This window comes from Cervus elaphus, chromosome 12 (assembly GCF_910594005.1).
Source record: "Cervus elaphus chromosome 12, mCerEla1.1, whole genome shotgun sequence".
In the NCBI taxonomy this organism is placed as follows: Eukaryota; Metazoa; Chordata; class Mammalia; order Artiodactyla; family Cervidae; genus Cervus; species Cervus elaphus.
This window is the reverse complement of record NC_057826.1, coordinates 63,319,610-63,336,150: the sequence shown is the minus strand read 5'-3', so window position 1 is coordinate 63,336,150 and position 16,541 is coordinate 63,319,610. Positions and strand designations below refer to the sequence as shown.

Sequence of the window (16,541 nt, the reverse complement as noted above, 5' to 3'; positions counted from 1 at the left end):
TTGTCCCCCTTTTCTCTGTCCCCAAGTCTTTTTATCATGAACATCACTGACCACCCAGAGGAGGTCAGGATATGGAGCTGACCCTCAGCCCCAGAAGGTAAATCCCTTTGCCTTTCATCTTCTCCCTCCAGCTTCCATCGTTCTCCGGCTTTCCCAACAGGCTCACTGTTTGGAGCAAGGGAGAGCTGAGATGCTGCCCCCGGCAAGCCCAACTCTGAAGGCTAGGGGCCTCTGCTTTCATCTTCTGCTTTGCATCTCTTGCTGGGTAACTTCAGGAAGTCATGATCTCATGGGACCTTAATTTCCTCCATGGAGCATGAGCCAGGCGAGCTCAGGGATGCTCGTCCCCTGAAGCGTCCAGGTGCCTGGAACAGTGCCTGCCCTGTGTGTGTGTGTCTGTGTGTGTGTTAGTCACTTAGTCATGTCTGACTATTTGTGACCCCATGGACTGCAGCCCACCAGGCTCCCCTCTCCCATAGGGCACTCAAATGTTTATTGGGTGAATCAATAACATCCTGGGCCTTTCTGCAGATTTGCCCTCGTTTGCCTTGTCTGTCCTCTGTCCCCTGGGGCCATCCCAGTAGCAGGGCTCTGAGTGAAGAAGGGAACCAACATTTACTACATCTCCATTTAGTACTCTGAATCGGGCTTGTTGTTGTTTTAGCTGCTCAGTTGTGTCTGACCCTTTGCGATGCAACCCCATGGACTGTAGCCCACCAGGCTCCTCTGTCCATAGGATTTTTCAGGCAAGAATACTGGAGTGGGTTGCCATTTACTTCTCCAGGGGATCTTCCCAACCCAGGGATCAAACCTGTATTTCCTGCATTGACAGGTGGATTCTTTACCACTGAGCCACCTAGCCACTGAACAGTGCTAGGTGCCTTAATTATGTATTCCCGTTTAAGCCTCTCAGTGACCCTGTATGGTAGATATTATTATCGGAAGAGACAAGGAAATAGAACTCAGAGGAATTAAATCTACAGGTTGCACAGCCAGCAAGCCAAAGCGCTGGGATTTGCACAGTAGCACTATCTTCTCTCCACTTGGCTACAGAGAGAAGATCCCATAAAACATCATCTTAGGAATAACCAGCTTCCCCTCGCGAGGCAGGAGGCTGAGGGCCAGGGCACCCACACCCACCTCTGTGTTGAGCGGGAACTTCACATGGGTTTTCTTTCGGAAGCAGAGCTTGGTGAGGTCATAGAGAACTGTCAAGAGATGGTCATCAGGTGTCACTGTGTCTTCATCACAGACGCTCAGCTCTAGAACATTCTAGGGGAGAAGGGAGGGTGTGAGTCTGGTCACCGAGGCTGCATCCACCCATTCTCAGGATGAGGGGCCTGACCTCAGTCCTGGTGAGTAGGTGGGTCTGAGGGATGGGGGCGAGCATAGCTCAGGTGTGAGGGACGTTTGTAGGGACATGAATAAAGGGAAAAATGAAAGTGTTAGTTGTGTCTGACCCTTTGGACTGTACCCCACCAGGTTCTTCTATCCATGTGATTTCCCAGGCAAGAATACTGGAGAATTCTTCATTCAGTCATTCATTCCCTTCTCTAGGGGATCTTCCCAACCCAGGGACCGAACCCAGGTCTCCCACATTGCAAGCAGATTCTTTACCGTCTGAGCCACCAAGGAAGCCCTGGATTAAGGGAGAAAAGTGTCTATTCCCTCCTTTGCAACTGTCTGAGGCCTTCCTGCCCTTCTTCTCTGATTCTCCTACTGGGGAATTTTGCTCTTTTGTAAGCTTGGCAGGGGCCTGTGAAGTGTGAGGGATTTCATTTCACATGGGGGAAGATGGAAGGACACAGCAAGCAAGATATTTGCCAAGATATAGCATGTATCCAGTGCTGGGACCCAGGAGCTGAAGACAGTTCCTTTGGTACAGAAAACCCAGTTCAGGGACACCATTACATTTTCACATTCCAGGTGGAGTGGTGTGGCAAAGATTACAGAGGCTTTGATTGGGTTGGGGTGAAGTGTTGGAGCTCTATTCTTTGGCTCATCAGTCCCTAAGTGAGGTCTCATGGGTGGTCTCCAAGCAGAAGGTCAAGGGTGGAGCAGCTTACCCTGTCATCTGACTGAACTCTGAGATGACTTAGGTAACTAAGATTAGCCTCTGGATTAGCCTCTGAGGCCTCTTGTTCCAAGGATCCTGGGAGATGTAGGTTGGGGCTGGATTTGCCTCTTTGGTCCCTATCTAGTGGACTTGAGATGGTTCTGGGGCTTCCCAATGAGTGGGATCTGTTGACTTTATAATTGCTAGATACCAGGTGCGGGATGTCACTGGTGGTCCAGTGGTTAAGACTTGGTGCTCCCAGTGCAGGGGGCGTGAGTTCAATTCATGGTCAGGGAGCTAAGATGCTACATGCCACATGGTGTGGCCAAAAAAAAAGGAAGAAAAGGAAACCAGGTGTGTCCTAGAACCAACCCAGAGGCCCCAGATCTACAGAAAAAAGAAACACAAATTCTGGTTTCAAGATGGCATAGCTCATACCGAAACTCCCCCTTTCTCACCAAAAATATATGATAGAAAAGTCATTTTTAAGACAATAAATATAAAACTCTACTTGAAAACAAAACGGATATGTCATGAGCTAAAAAAGGAGATGCACTCCTAAAATATGAAAGTGGTAAGCTGGATGGAGCTGTCAAGCCTCAGATGCCTCAGGACTGGCTCTTGATGCCTCCATGATGAGGGTAAATTTATCTGAAGGGCACCCTGGGGCAGCTGTCACAACTCAGGACGTTCAGGACAGGACTCTCCCATAGGAGATGTGAACTCCATGTAGAGTCACATATATCTGAAGAAGGCCTGTACCGTGAATCAGCAACTCAACAAATTAAAGAGCACACACCCAAGGCATTAGAAGTAAATTAGCCATTCAAAAAGGATTTACAACAGTGAAAGCCCTCTGTTTGGGATTAGACTGGCCTCGGACCTACTGAGTAGATTGGCTCTTTGTATCCTTCTGCTTGGCGTATGTTCTGGAAACACACTCTATTTGGGGGCAGGAGACAGTTCCAGTGACAATTAGGGAGAGGGACAGAGAAATAGGAAAGATGGTAGAAGGATAAGTATGCCCAGAGGGACAAGAATGAGACAGGCAGAAGAAAGGAGTGGGTGAGTGGGGAGACATAGGACAAGAAATCGGTAGAAAGAAAGACAAATAGGCATGAGAAGGCCGCACGAACAAAGAGGACAAGCAGGCAAGGAGGGAACAGACCTGCAGGCAGGGCGGGCAGGTGCTGTCCCCACGTCTCACCTTCACTTGGCTCTGGATCTGGAAGCTGAAGGTTTCATTCCATTCTGGGTTTCGGCAGTTGGAGATGGTCCTAGTCCTCAGCCTCTTTTGACTGGCGGTGGGCAGCCAGAGGCTCACGAAGCAGTCTGTCAGGCTCACTGTCCGAGGAAGACAAGGGTGAGGGGGTGAGGAGCCAACCCAGGTCTGAGGAGGAGAGAGTGTGGAGGCAGAAGCCAGAGTGAGGCCTTGTCTCAGCTTCAGGTCCCCTCTTGACTCACGGCCCTAACTCTCCAGAGACCTTTGTCCCAGAACCCTGAGAAGGTCATGGACTGCAGGCTAGAGGTTCAGAGGGGACACAGGCCCCCCTGCCTGTTCTTAAGAATGGAGATGGCCTCTGGCTCCTCTCAGAAACACCCTGGCTCTTGTCGGTTTGGGACAAGGTATGGCTGTGACTGTGCAGTTTTTTTGGCTTCCGTGGTGGCTCAAACAGTAAAAAATCTGCTTGCAATGCAGGAGACCTGGGTTCAATCTCTGGGTCAGGAGAATCCCCTGGAGAAAGAAATAGCTACCCACTCTAGTATTTTGCCTAGAGAATCCCATGGACAGAGGAGCCTGGCGGGCTATAGTTGATGGGGTCACAAAGAGTCAGACATGACTGAGCAAACAACATACACACACACACATGACTGGGCAGTTGTCTCTCTGCCAGGGGGCGATCTGAAGGACTAGCCACCCAGAGGTCAAGTTTATCTCTTGCCTTAGCCCAGGGCACCAGGGAAGCCAAAGTAAGGCTCAGCTCTGGGCTGCGGAGAAGCAAGGATTAGAAGGGACACCATCTGCTGGGAGTCAGCCCCAAGGCCCAGTGGGGACAGCCTGGAGCAGAACAGGCTATTCAGCAGGATCTAGGGACAGGGAATGCAAACTTCATGTGACTGAACATCTCAGACGCACCCATCTGGGCTCTTTGTATCTATACTGGTCTCCCCATATGGACTGTGTGGCCCAAGAAACCCTCATATCTAAGACCACATACTTTATTTTTCATTCAAAAGAACAACCTGAACGTGGTAATGCTGTGCGTGCTCAGGAGAAGGACAAAGGCTGTGACCCCAACAGGCTCTCCTAAAGTTAAAGATCTCCTGGGTTTTCTCTTTGGAGCAGTGGCAGGCATAGGGCGAAAAATGGCACAGAGATAGGAATAGGGTGAAAACCCAGCGTCTTGACACCATTCCACCTGGGAGGAGGGAGGAAGAGGTTCCACAATGGCCCTTGTCAATCTTCTGGCAATCTGCTGGGGGTAATTCCCAGGACACCCACCAGATACATAGAGAATGGGAAAAGTCAATACAGTTTCCAGTGTTAGAGAAGCTTCTTCTAGATGATAAAGCAGGGCACGGATGGGAGTTCTGTACTGATAGGACTGATCCAAACTAGTTCCTAATTATAATTAATAATGTCCTGTGAGAATGGAACCAGGGGTGACCCCTCCCCACCAGACTGACTTAGTCCTATGTTGTTACTACACTGAGAATTTCATCAGACCTAATAACTTGCTTGCATCATGAGCATCCCTGGTTTCTGATTTCATCCCCTCTGTCTGGTTAATCTTTCAGGCTAATCTTTCACCATTCAGTGAACTGGAATTCATGGCCTTCCGCCCATCAAATAGAGGTGAGATAACACTGTCTTTAAATGTCATAATCATCATTAATCCAAACACAGTAGAATCAAAAGAAAATGATGACATCATTGTACCATTCCTTCCATGCCCAGCTTGTTCCTCCTCACTGTGAACTCAGGTGTCCTGACTAGACTCACATGAGTCGATTTAACTTCTTAGTGTTCTCCAGCCTGTCCACTTCCCCCCACTTGCATGGCCACTGCCTTGGTGCAGGCCATCTTCATCTCTGCCATCTCTTCATCACTGCCCCACTGGGAACCCTGTCTTCTGTCCTGCCCCACCCTCTTCTTTTCTCTCTAGAGAAACCAAAGGGCTCTTTTCCCATTTGTCACTCCACAGTTTAAGATCCTTCAGTGGCTCCCTGCTTTCAAGAAGTCCCACCCACTCAGCACGGCTACCCCCTCCCACTTCCCCAGCCTCACATCCTTCTCCCTATCATCCTAGCCCCGTCCTGTCCACAAACACACACACACACACACACAGAGGCATTCACACATGCATGCACACACACACTCTTACATGCATGTGCTCACACTCAAACTCTAAACTCCAGCCAAACCCAGTGCCCTGTAGGTCTCAGAAGGCCATGCCGTCTTGCCATGAACACCCTCCTCTTCCTCTTTCACACTACCCTTCCTCCACCCTTTCAGGTTACAGAAGGGACCTCCCTCTGGAAGCCTTGCCTAAGCCCCCAAGTCTGGGCCAGGTGCCCCTCATAGCCCAGAGCCTTCTGCTCTTCTCCTGATGGAGCACTGGCCAGTCTATACCACAGGGACAGGTTGGTGCATGTGTCTCCACAACCCCTTGAACCCTGGGAAGCTCAGTGTTGGCACCGCTGGATATTTGTGACTAAATGAATGAGAGAAAACCCCAACTTTCTGCTATTGGGCTATATCAGTAAACCCAGAAATTCTGGGCTGAGTCACCACAGATATAGATAGATATATCAGTTGGCATGTCTAATGGCTCTGTTCAAAGGGAGACTCCCTGGGGACCTGCTCAGCCCTCCTGGGCCCTCCCTTCACTTTTCCTGGACTCCAAGGCCCCTCCTCTTGGCCTGTCTCCTATGCAGGGGGAGCCTGCAGGCAGGGACCCCACAACCCTACACCCACTTGCTTAGCACGATTTCACAAACCCTGGAAAGGCCCCTTTTCCTCTAAGATTCCTTTTCGATCACTAGTCAATGCCTAAAATTGTCCCATTAAATCCACTGGGCTTCCCTGGTGGCTCAGATGGTAACAAATCTGCCTGCAATGCAGGAAACCCAGTTTTGATCCCTGGGTTGGGAAGATGCCCTGGAGAAGGAAATGGCAACCCACTCCAGTATTCTTATCTAGAGAATCCCTTGGACGGAGGAGCCTGGTAGCTTACAGTCCATGGGGTTGCAGAGTTGGACTTGAAGGAATGACTAACATACACAAATCCACTGAAGTCTCAGAATTTTTGACCTAAGGCTTAAATCTCTAATTAAAATTAAAAAAAAAAAAAAAAAAAACTCGTGGAAGAGCCAGCATTGGTCAGACACCCACATGTCAACCATAAATTTTTTTTCCAGTCCTTTTGCAGAGAGCCATTCTGCCTGTCCCCTCTAAGGTTGGGAAGGAGAGTGCAGCCCAAGAGAGGTAATCCTGGGGAGGGAGGATGGTGGAGGGAGGCTGCCAAGCCCAGATGACAAGCTGCGGCATCATGAGCTGACTCTAAGGTAGTGGCAATTAAGAGTGCTTAAGCAAGGATGACCCAATTCTGAGAACTTTGGGGAATTTCCTAAGCACACATTGGTTCTAACCTTTGTTCCTCATGAAGTGAAAAAGGGCTTGGTTGTCGGAATGACATATCTCTTTTTCCGGAATGTGGGTGGCCAAGATGACTTAACCATCTCTACTGATATCAAGAACATTATCTTCCTTAGAGACACCCACCTCACACCTCTTGGGCTGCTGGTTTGAATTTTAATTTATCGTCCCGAGAGGAATAAAAACTCTGGCAAGATTTCCAGGCCAATTCTCTTGCAGCCCTGACCCAGCTCCTTGATGAGGGATCCACCCCCAAATCTCATCCCTTTGGGGCTCCTGGAAATCTTAGAGACTTAGGCGCCTCTTACAGGACTGAACCAGAGAGGAGCTCATTTTTTATCTAAGCCAGGAGGAACGATTTGGGGCGAAGGTGACCCAGGACCTGCAAGATGTCAGGATAGTCTCAACCCAGGCGAGGCAGAAACAGAACCCAGCCCATGACAACTGTGAAACCAGATACAGTGTGACCTGGGCTGACACCCCCAGACACCATGACTGCCCCCAATTCTGTTCCTCAGGGAAATGAAGAAAACACAGACATGTTCCAAAGGGGACCAGGTATCCCCAAAGGGCAGCCTGTGTACCAGAGGCATGTGTGGGAAGAGAGAGAGGAGGTGGTGGGCCAGACCTTAGCCTGTTTCTCTGGCTGCCTGCTCCCTACCTCACCTCCACCCCTGGGGCCCGCAGGTGATGGGTGTAACAGGAAGGGCCCTGGATGGTGGGAGGGTCTGAGAGCACAGGTATAGGCCTGCCCAAGAGTGTGAGGCCCGCATGACACGCAGGGCGGGGACAGAGCCACCTCTAGAGGAGCCAAGGCAGGTGAGGCCACTGCAGGCATGTGAAAGTTGTGACTTGGCCCCAAGGGGTGTGGGGTGAGGTGTCTGATGACCCACCCTGGCGTGGAAATGAAGGCAAGAGGCAACCAGGCTCCAGATCCAGGGGACATTTCCAGGCTCCTCACATCACTTACTGGTGGCCTGGGAGGCCCCAAGAAGCCCAAGAAGTCCCTGGCCCACTGGCCGACCTGGGAATGGAGCCATGCTGGCTGCAACTGATGGCATGGGCTCTGGACACTCACCCTGCCAGGGACGGGGTCTGAATCCTGCCTGGTCCCTTTATTCTCTCCCGGGATGTAGGGCCCTCCCTTCCCCACCTCCGCACTCATCCTGGCATTGCAGTGTTGCAGCGACAGCTTTGCAGCAGGCTGTCAGCCTTTCCCCAACACGCCTATGCCATCTGCACAGAAGCCCTCGGGAGGTCATGCAGTCCCTGCCTCAAGGACTAGGGTGCCATTAGATTCTCATCCATCCTCTGAATAGCCCGGGCTCCTTCTCCTGGCTTGTCCTTCCTACCCCTCAGCAAGCCAGACCTGGGATCAAACACTGATTCTGCTTTAGGCAGTTAATCCTCATATACAAACGGGTCCCACAGCACTGCCCTCAGGTTGGGGAGGATGAGTGGTATCTGGCCCCAGGCAGGCCTCCAGCAGGTGCTGGGGGTGAAACGCAGGAGGAGCCCTCCCTCAGATTGGGCTCCCAGACCTCTGGATGCTCACACCCTGTCCCCTCAGACCTCAGGCTCTCGAAGCAGCCTTCCTTAGCTACTCCCAGGTTTCAGTGTCCTTTAAATCCTGTAGTGACAAGATCAGAATGCCATCCTCTATTAAAGAAAGTGAGAGTGTTAGGTGCTCAGTCATGTTCCACTTCTGCAGCCCCATGGACTGGTAGCCTGCCAGGCTCCTTTGTCTGTGGAATTCTCCAGTCAAGAACACTGGAATGGGTAGCCATTCCCTTCTTGAGGGGATCTCCCTGACCCAGGGGTCAAACCCAGGTCTGTTGCACTGCAGGCAGATTCTTTACCGTCTGAGCCCCCAGGGAAGCCCGCCACCCTCTATTTCCGCTCCATGATTGCTTTGCATATAGATGCCTCCCCTCGTGTTGGGCTCTCCCAGCACAGCCGAGCCCAAGGTGAGGGCAACATAAGGGAGCTTTGGGGAACCTGGAGCCCTTGGGCCATTCCTGTGTGGTTGCCAGTACGTGGGGACCCCCTCAATCATGAGCCCTGACACAGAGCTTTCTTCTCCTTGAGGGCCAGACTTCCTCCCTGGATGGTGGGGAGATGAGGGCAGCATAGGGAGGGGCTTCTGTTCTACCCACCCAGATGCCTACATTTCTTCCTGAAACCAGAGACTTCCCTGGGCCCCTGTGGCCTGGGAATGCAGCAGGGCCCAGGATGGAAGGGAAATTAAAGTAGCAAGAAGACCCTGCACAAAGAGCCCTGGTGAGTCAACCACATCCCCGGGCTGAACTGCAGAACTGGGGTCCCTGGCATGCACTGTCGGGCCCATTTGGGATCCAGATCCTGAGAAGAGCACTGGGGCTGACTGGCTCCATGGTCCCCAAGGGCCTCCCCTTCCCTTCCATCCCAACAGCCCCTAAACCCATGCCCAGGGTGGGGGAAGCTGACTCCTGGAAGGGGTCCCAGGGAGGGGAGAGTGGGGAAGAGAGAGTGAGGTGGATAGCTGAGCGAGGCCTGCAGGAGCTGCTTGTGCCAAGGATGCAGCTACAGGGAGGGGCCTGGAAAAATGATACAAACCTCAAAGTCTGAAATACAACTTGAATACAGAACACACAGAGATACACATATGCACACACACACACACACACACACACACACACAGAGCGACCCCTGACCATTTCCCCTCTAGGCCTGTCTCCATCCTGGCCCCAGAAGTAGAGAGGAGGAAGGGAAGAAGGAGGGGGAGACTCACCCACATCGGCCTGTCGGACATTCTTCATGCGGATGACCCTCACTGTCAGCAGGTGGCATGGAGACAGCCCCTCCTGTGGAAGGAGAGGACACGGGACTCACTCTTCATGCAGTGGTGGCAGGTGGCCTTGGCGGAGAGAGCAGGTCAATCTGGCACAGGCTCCCACTGCCCAGACTCCAGTAACCTCTCCCCTCAGACCATCTGCAGTCTGGAGAATGCTTCTGGTCCCCAGGGGGTCCAAGGCTGTGGAGGTGAGGGGCCTTGTCCTCAGTGCTCTGAGCAACACACCCCAGAGGAAGGACAGTTTCATGCCTCTTCTATCCTTGTCTTTCCTATCTGGATCTTGGAGTTGGAAGCCCTTTTCCTGGGCATTTTACCAAGGCTTAGAGGAGTCTTTTTTTTTTTAACTGGAGGATAATAACAATCTTGTGATGATTTTTGCCATATATCAACATGAACCATCCCTAGGTATACATATATCCCCTCCCTCTTAAACCTCCTTCCCCATCCCATCCTTCTGGGTTGTGATGAAGTACCGCCTTTGGGTTCCCTATGTCATATAGCAAATTCCTACCGGCTATCTATTTTACATACAGTAATGTATATGTTTCAATGCTACTCTCTCAAATCATCCCACTCTCTCCTCTCACTGTGTCCAAAAGTCTGTCCTTTATGTCTGTGTTCCATGAGTCTTTTTACTGTCCACTTACAGCCCGTGCCCATGGCAGACACCATCAGACTCCTCCCACCCACCCAATGATGTTTATAGAGGCCTCTGAACTGGAACCCTTTACACTCTGAGTCATCCACTCCATGTTACAAGAGTCACCTTCTACTCTTTTGAGAAAATGCAATTCTTCTCTCTTTAAAATAATATTAGGGTTTAGGGGAAACCATGAGAGTGTGAAGAAAAAAAGAGTCCCCAAAATGCCAATACTCAGAGAAGATCACTATGTATAAATACTTTTATTTTCAACTCAGACTGTCCACAGTAGTTCATCTGCCTTGGCTATTGTCAGATAATATTTGTAATATAATCTACTGAACACGTACTCTAATAGGGGCAGGGTGGGTATAGCGGGAGACTTTGATCTTGGCCGGTGAGACGTCCCCCTTAGTTGGCCTTACAGGGGTCCTGGGGCAGAGAGTGCAGTGCAGGCTGATCATGGCCTTCTCCCCAGGGCCCTCCAGCCTCAGGCTGGTGGGTGATCTGGGGGCTGGGGACAGTCAGGTTCAGTCCTTGAAGCAGCAGCAAACCTCTCCCTGATCCCCCTCTCCAAGCCCTAATGGTGGTAGCTCTCTCCATCGGTCACAGTCCAGGGGACCTGCCTTCATTTGGGTGTGCTGAGGAGCCAGAGGCCCAGCTGGGTCCTGGGTGCCTGGCTCCCTGAGTGATGTCACCTGGACGGTGTCTGGGGACCTGGCCCTGGGGGGGCCACCAGCTGAAATCTGCCTCCTCAATTGAGCCTTGCACTGTGGGAGGACCTAGCCTGGGTGTTGGACAAATGCTCCCAAGCAGGGTAACTGGCCTGCCTAGGGAGCTTCCACTCTTAGCAGAGTCCGGACCTCAGAGAGGAAAGGATGAGCCTTGAGACCTTGCCCTTTCTTGTCAGGATGGAGGATAATATTTGTTTTTAACACCAAAAACATTTTGTACTGGGGTATAGCCAATAGGATAACATTTGGTTTGGTGGAGATTTACAGGAACACTGTGACCTGACCATGACCTGACCTCAAGAACAAAGGCACATATATACAATGGACTATTACTCGGCCATGAAAAAAGAATGAAATTGCGCCATTTGCAGAGATGTGGATGGACCTAGAAACTGGCATACAGAGTGAAGTCAGAAAGAAAAAACAAATATCATATATTTATGCATATATATAGAATCTAGAAAATGGTACAGATTTTGGTCTCTATTTTGCAAAGCAGAAATAGAGACACAGACGTAGAGAACAAATGTACGGACACCAAGGAGGGCAGAGGGGGTGGGATGAATTTGGAAACTGGGGTTGACATATATACCCTACTAGGTTTAAAACAGATAACTAATGAGAACCTATTGTGAGCATAGGGAACTCTACTCACTGCTCTGTGGTGACCTAAATGGGAAGGAAATCCAAAAAAGAGGGGAGATATACGAACAGCTGACTCACTTTTCTGCACGGCAGAGACTAACAGCATTGTAACACAAGTAAGCCCCAATTTAAAAAAAGGATCCGACACTAAAAAGTTTGCAACAACTAACAACTCTCCTTCCTCATCTTTCCTAGGAAAGGGCTTTGCTGAAAGCTTTTGGGGAGCTCAGGAGTTTTTAAGGCATGACCCATCTCCTTGCATGGCCCTGCAACAAACCTTTCTCTGTTTCAGACTCCAGCATTTTGGTTTTGTTTGGCCTCACATCAGGTGCACATTCATGCATCAGGTACACAGATTTGCATTTGGTAACATTACTATTTTCCAGACACTTCTCTTACAGTTTCTAATTTCATAAAACCTTTATAATAGCAGTATTGCTGTCTTTTTAAAAATTAAATAATTGACATATAACATTGCATGAGTTTGAGGTATACAACATAATGTATTTGATGATATATGTGTTTAGAATTGTCATATGGTTACCACAAGAAGTTTAGTTACCCATCATCACACGTAATTAAAATTTTTTTTCTTGTCATGAGAACTGCTATTTTGATGTCTGTCCTTCCAGCCTCTACTGAGGCTTAATTTGTTCTTTTTTTCTTTTTCTTTTTTAATTGAAGGATAACTGCTTTACGGAATTGTGTTGGTTTCTGCCAAACATCAACATGAATCAGCCATAGATATACATATGTCCCCGCCCTCTCTCTCTCTCTCTCTTTTTGATATGGACCATTTTTAAAGACTTTTATTGAATTTGTTACAATATTGTTTCTGTTTTGTGTTTTGGTTTTTTGACCAGGAGGCACGGGGGATTTTAGCTCCCTGACCAAGGATCGAGCCTGCACCGCTTGCACTGGAAGGCAAAATCCTAACCACTGGACCACCAGGGAATTTCCTGAGGCTTTATTCTAACCAAGAACAATAGGACAATGACTGGGAAGGCTGTTGCTTGGTCCCTGAGATCCACATATAAGTCAGCTTTAGGGCCTTTTCCTCCTCTTTCCCCAAAAGCTGCCTCAAAGTTTGAACAAAGCCATACTGACAGTCACATACAGGTCTGAGGATTCTTTTTGTGAGATTAACTCTGAAACACTGAATATTTTCGTGGTCAATCCCTTGCTCTAATGGGATTGCCTTTTGAGCTTTGTCACTTGGACCAAAGGCTGCACATAGCACTTCTTTTCTGGTTCTGGAAATAAGACTGTGCCTTTGGGCAGACCCCTTCCAGGCACGCGGGTCCTCATGTGGGCAGAGCATGTGTCCTGGTCTGATGTGGGGAGGAGGCAGGAGTCAGCTTTCATCCAGGAGAGCAGCTCCGGTAAAGCCTGACCCACTTCTTCAGAGAGCAGCTAGAAGACTCCAAGCCAAGGCCTCGGCCCAGGCAGGGGTCACTCCCCACATCTCTGAACCCAGGAGCCCAGTCCTCTCAGCCACTACAGCCCTTTTCCTGCCTCCAGGAGGGGCTGTCCTTGGCCCTGCCCAGCTCCCTTGTGTCTTCCCTGGGAGGGAATGAGCATCCACAGCTTCCTGTAGGACCTCACTCGGGGTCTCCCTGCCTTCCAGGAAAAGCTGTCTGCTGTCATCTAACCCTGTACCTTCTGACGAAGTTGACCATTTCTTCTACTCTAACTCAGCACCACTAATCCTTACAGCACCCCAAAAGCAGTTATTATTAGCCTCGCTTTACAGATGAAGATTCTGAGCCTAAGTCCTTTGTTTCAGGCACTCAGCTCGAATCAAAGGAAATTGAGTTTGCATCCAGTTCTGATTTTTGTGTGTGTGTGTGTGATGTGGACCACTGCTGTTTTATATTTTGGCTTTTTGGCTATGAGGCATGTGGGATCTGAGCTTCCCAACCAGAGACTGAAGCCATGTCCCTTGCATTGGAAGGCGAAGTTAAAACTTCCAATGAGCTTTGTCACTGGTGGACCACTGGACCACCAGGGAAGTCCCCTAGCTCTAATTCTTAAGCCTGTGTTCATAACTACGATTATATTGTCGCCTTAAACTTGAAAGTGACCCTCGACAAACATGAAGACAGATGCTGCTTGCCCCAATCTTCTCTGAAAGTCTGTTTTCCTTGCAGGTTTTTGTTTCACCTTGAGTTATCCCAAAGCCCCCAAATAACCCCCACACACTGGCAGTCCTTCTATTTTCAGTATTCTTCTGACACATTCCATCATCAATCCCTTTGTCAAACAACCAGAGCATGTCAGAACTGTAAGAGCTCTTAAGAGAAGTTCCCATTTTCTAGCAGCCACAGAGGGCTGCTTTGTGGTCTGGAGCCTCAGCTTACACCTTTAGCCCAGGAATTTTCAGGAGACACCCAGTTGCAAAGTACTCTGCAAAGCACTCATCCATCTGTCAGCAGGGAGACAGAGCCTTGAGGGTGTGAGAGAGAGCCCAGAGGGGCCGTGCTGGGAGGAAGGCAGCGGGAACATGGGACTCAGGTCTTAGGGCCAGATGATTCCAGGAATTAAGTCTATGAAAAATGACCTTCTGGGATTAAAGTGAGTGTACATATTTTGCTCCTGATATAATTAGCTCAATTGGAGTGATGCTAGGCATACGCAAAACTTCATGGTCCCAGAGCTAATGAATACACACTAGAAAGATGTGATAGATCAAAGGATAGTGTCTGTGACTATGGGAACTAGAAACGGGTGGGTTTATGGAACCCAAGTGTATGGGGTGGCTTATGGGATCCGGGTAAGAACTTCAGGGGCTTGGACAAGCTCGTCCCTCTGATAGGATGTGCTAGCTGGGTATCAGAGTGAACGTTTAACAGCAGATTTGGCCAAGCACCAGCTAGTCTGCAGCCCAGGATCAGGGATGGATGGTAATCCTCCAGCTCATGAGGGCACTGGAGGGTCCAGGGACAAGGACCACAGAGCACTCAGGAGGTTGGAGCTCAAGGCAGGGACGATTTGGCAACCAGTGGAGAAGTGTATTTAGAGACTTTAACAACCAGGACTGCTGTGTAGGGATGGGGAGGCGGGGGCGGGACTGGATGGTAGGTTTCTGGGACGCCATGGCTCAGGCTGTAGGCACTTGGTCCTTGGGGTTGGTTTTGCCAGGACTCTATTTCTCCTGAAACCTCCTTAGGACAGGGGCATCTTGCCAGTTCATGTGGAAAAAAGCTTGACTCTCAGGATTGATTATTTTGCAATCCAATATTACCCCTTCCCAGCCCCTTACTTTATAGACAGGGCTTTGGTGGGGAGGTTGGGAACACAATTCATTACCCTTCTCTCGTGTGCCAGGCTCTGCTCCACCTGGGGGCACTGTATCTGTTCTCATCTAGGCCCCCTGCCCCAATGAGACTCTGAGGAAGGCACTACTATTCCTCTTTGCAGAGAAGAAGACCAAGGTTAAAGAGCTTGCATCTCAAACGGGGTCATACAGCCCAGAAGGGGCGGGGCCAGGACTCAGGGGTAGATGTACTTGGCTGCAGGGCAGTGCCCATGCCCTCCACTTGGAGGCTGGCCCTCACCGCGAATTAACCAACTCAGTTAATAGCTTGCTCCGGGTCATGCGCTAGAGTAGTTAACAGAAGAGGCAGCAGTAAAATCCTCAGCTCCCATTTGGGGGCTATCCTAACACCCCAGAAAACTAGCTGTCACCACACATTAGAAGAATATTTAGTTACAGGTTGGCTCCCAGGGTCTGGCTCCCAGGTAGGGTTTGAGAGTTGGGAGGAGGGTATGACAACCATATTTCAGAAGTAGTAAGGATCAAGCCTACGCTAACCAAACCAGCCCATGAGGTCTGGGTGCCGATGAGGGAAGACAGCTCCCTGGAAGCCTGTGGGAACTCCCCTCTGCAGGGCTTCTCAGGGCAGGGCTGGCTGGTGATGCCACCTCCTTGCTGGAGAGCTGGTTGTATCCATCAGTTTCCTGCAACACTTGTGTCAGAGCTCAGGACAGCCTGGTGGTAGCTTCCAGGAGGCGAGGACCCTCCCTAAAAGGAGAGCATGTGGATGGGGACTCTATGGGCCCCTAGAATGTTTCCCTGCTAGTCTGAGCAGCTCCCCAGACCACATTCCTTTTTATTACTCAGACTAGGTGAGGGTTTAGGGCAAGAAGTCCTAGCTCTGAGTTATGGACCCCCCAGGACCTGAGAGGGAAGAGTGCAGCTCTCTGTCCTTTCTGTGGAGGTTTCTCCTCACTCAAGCTCCTGGAGGCTCAATGAGACAAGGGAGACAGGAGCACGTGTGAACTAGAGGTTCTTTGAGCACCCCGGGGGCTGTATAGAAACAGCCCAGAAGGTGACATCCATCCTGGACTGGTCAGTGGGGCACCGGGCACCACACAGCCTGGAACTTCCCTCCTGGGATCCTTGGAGACTGAACAGGGTCTCCACCTCCCACCCCAAGACAAAACACTTCCAGGGCATCGTTCATCTTGTTCCATGATCTAGTGTGGGCTGGGGGAAGGTCAACAGGAAGATGTCACTGCTGACAGTGCTTGCCATGGCATGCCGGTAGCAAACTGGGAGTCTGAGATGAGGTGGGAAAGCCCAGACAGAACTGGTCCAGAGCCCTGGAGGTTTGACCCGTGAACCTGGGGTCTCCCTGAGAGCTGTTACATGGACCCAGGGGCCTCGACCACAAAACTAGGAGGGGCACTTCATGGCCAGTGGGAACAGGTCGACAATGGCTCTGGTCTTCACCTGACACCACACCACGCACTCACGGCAGGCAGTTCGGCAAGTCCACAGGGTGAAAGCCTGCTCGCTGCTAGGAGTGGCCAAATGTGACCCATCCCCGGCAATGCTGAGCACTTCCTCGGTGCTGCTGGCCCCAGGACAGCCCTGAGTCACTCCCATGCATCTTGTCAAGTTTGTGGGTATCTGAAGCTGGGCCAGACTGTGTCCCCAGTGCCAAGCAGGGGCTGCCCTAGCCAAGGTG

At 50.5% G+C, this 16,541-nt stretch overlaps 1 protein-coding gene across 2 annotated transcripts in view; it reads right to left on the bottom strand.

Annotated features, from left to right (window-relative positions):
* PLA2G4E (phospholipase A2 group IVE) overlaps positions 1–16,541 on the bottom strand; it is a 78,069-nt gene that overhangs the window by 24,986 nt on the left and 36,542 nt on the right. For both annotated transcript variants that reach the window (XM_043920963.1, XM_043920964.1), the window contains 3 exons: positions 9,487–9,559; positions 3,264–3,400; positions 1,141–1,272 (listed from right to left, as the gene is read on the bottom strand). In XM_043920963.1, coding sequence (XP_043776898.1) covers positions 1,141–1,272; positions 3,264–3,400; positions 9,487–9,559 — 342 coding nt within the window. The remainder of the gene's footprint in view (positions 1–1,140; positions 1,273–3,263; positions 3,401–9,486; positions 9,560–16,541) is intronic.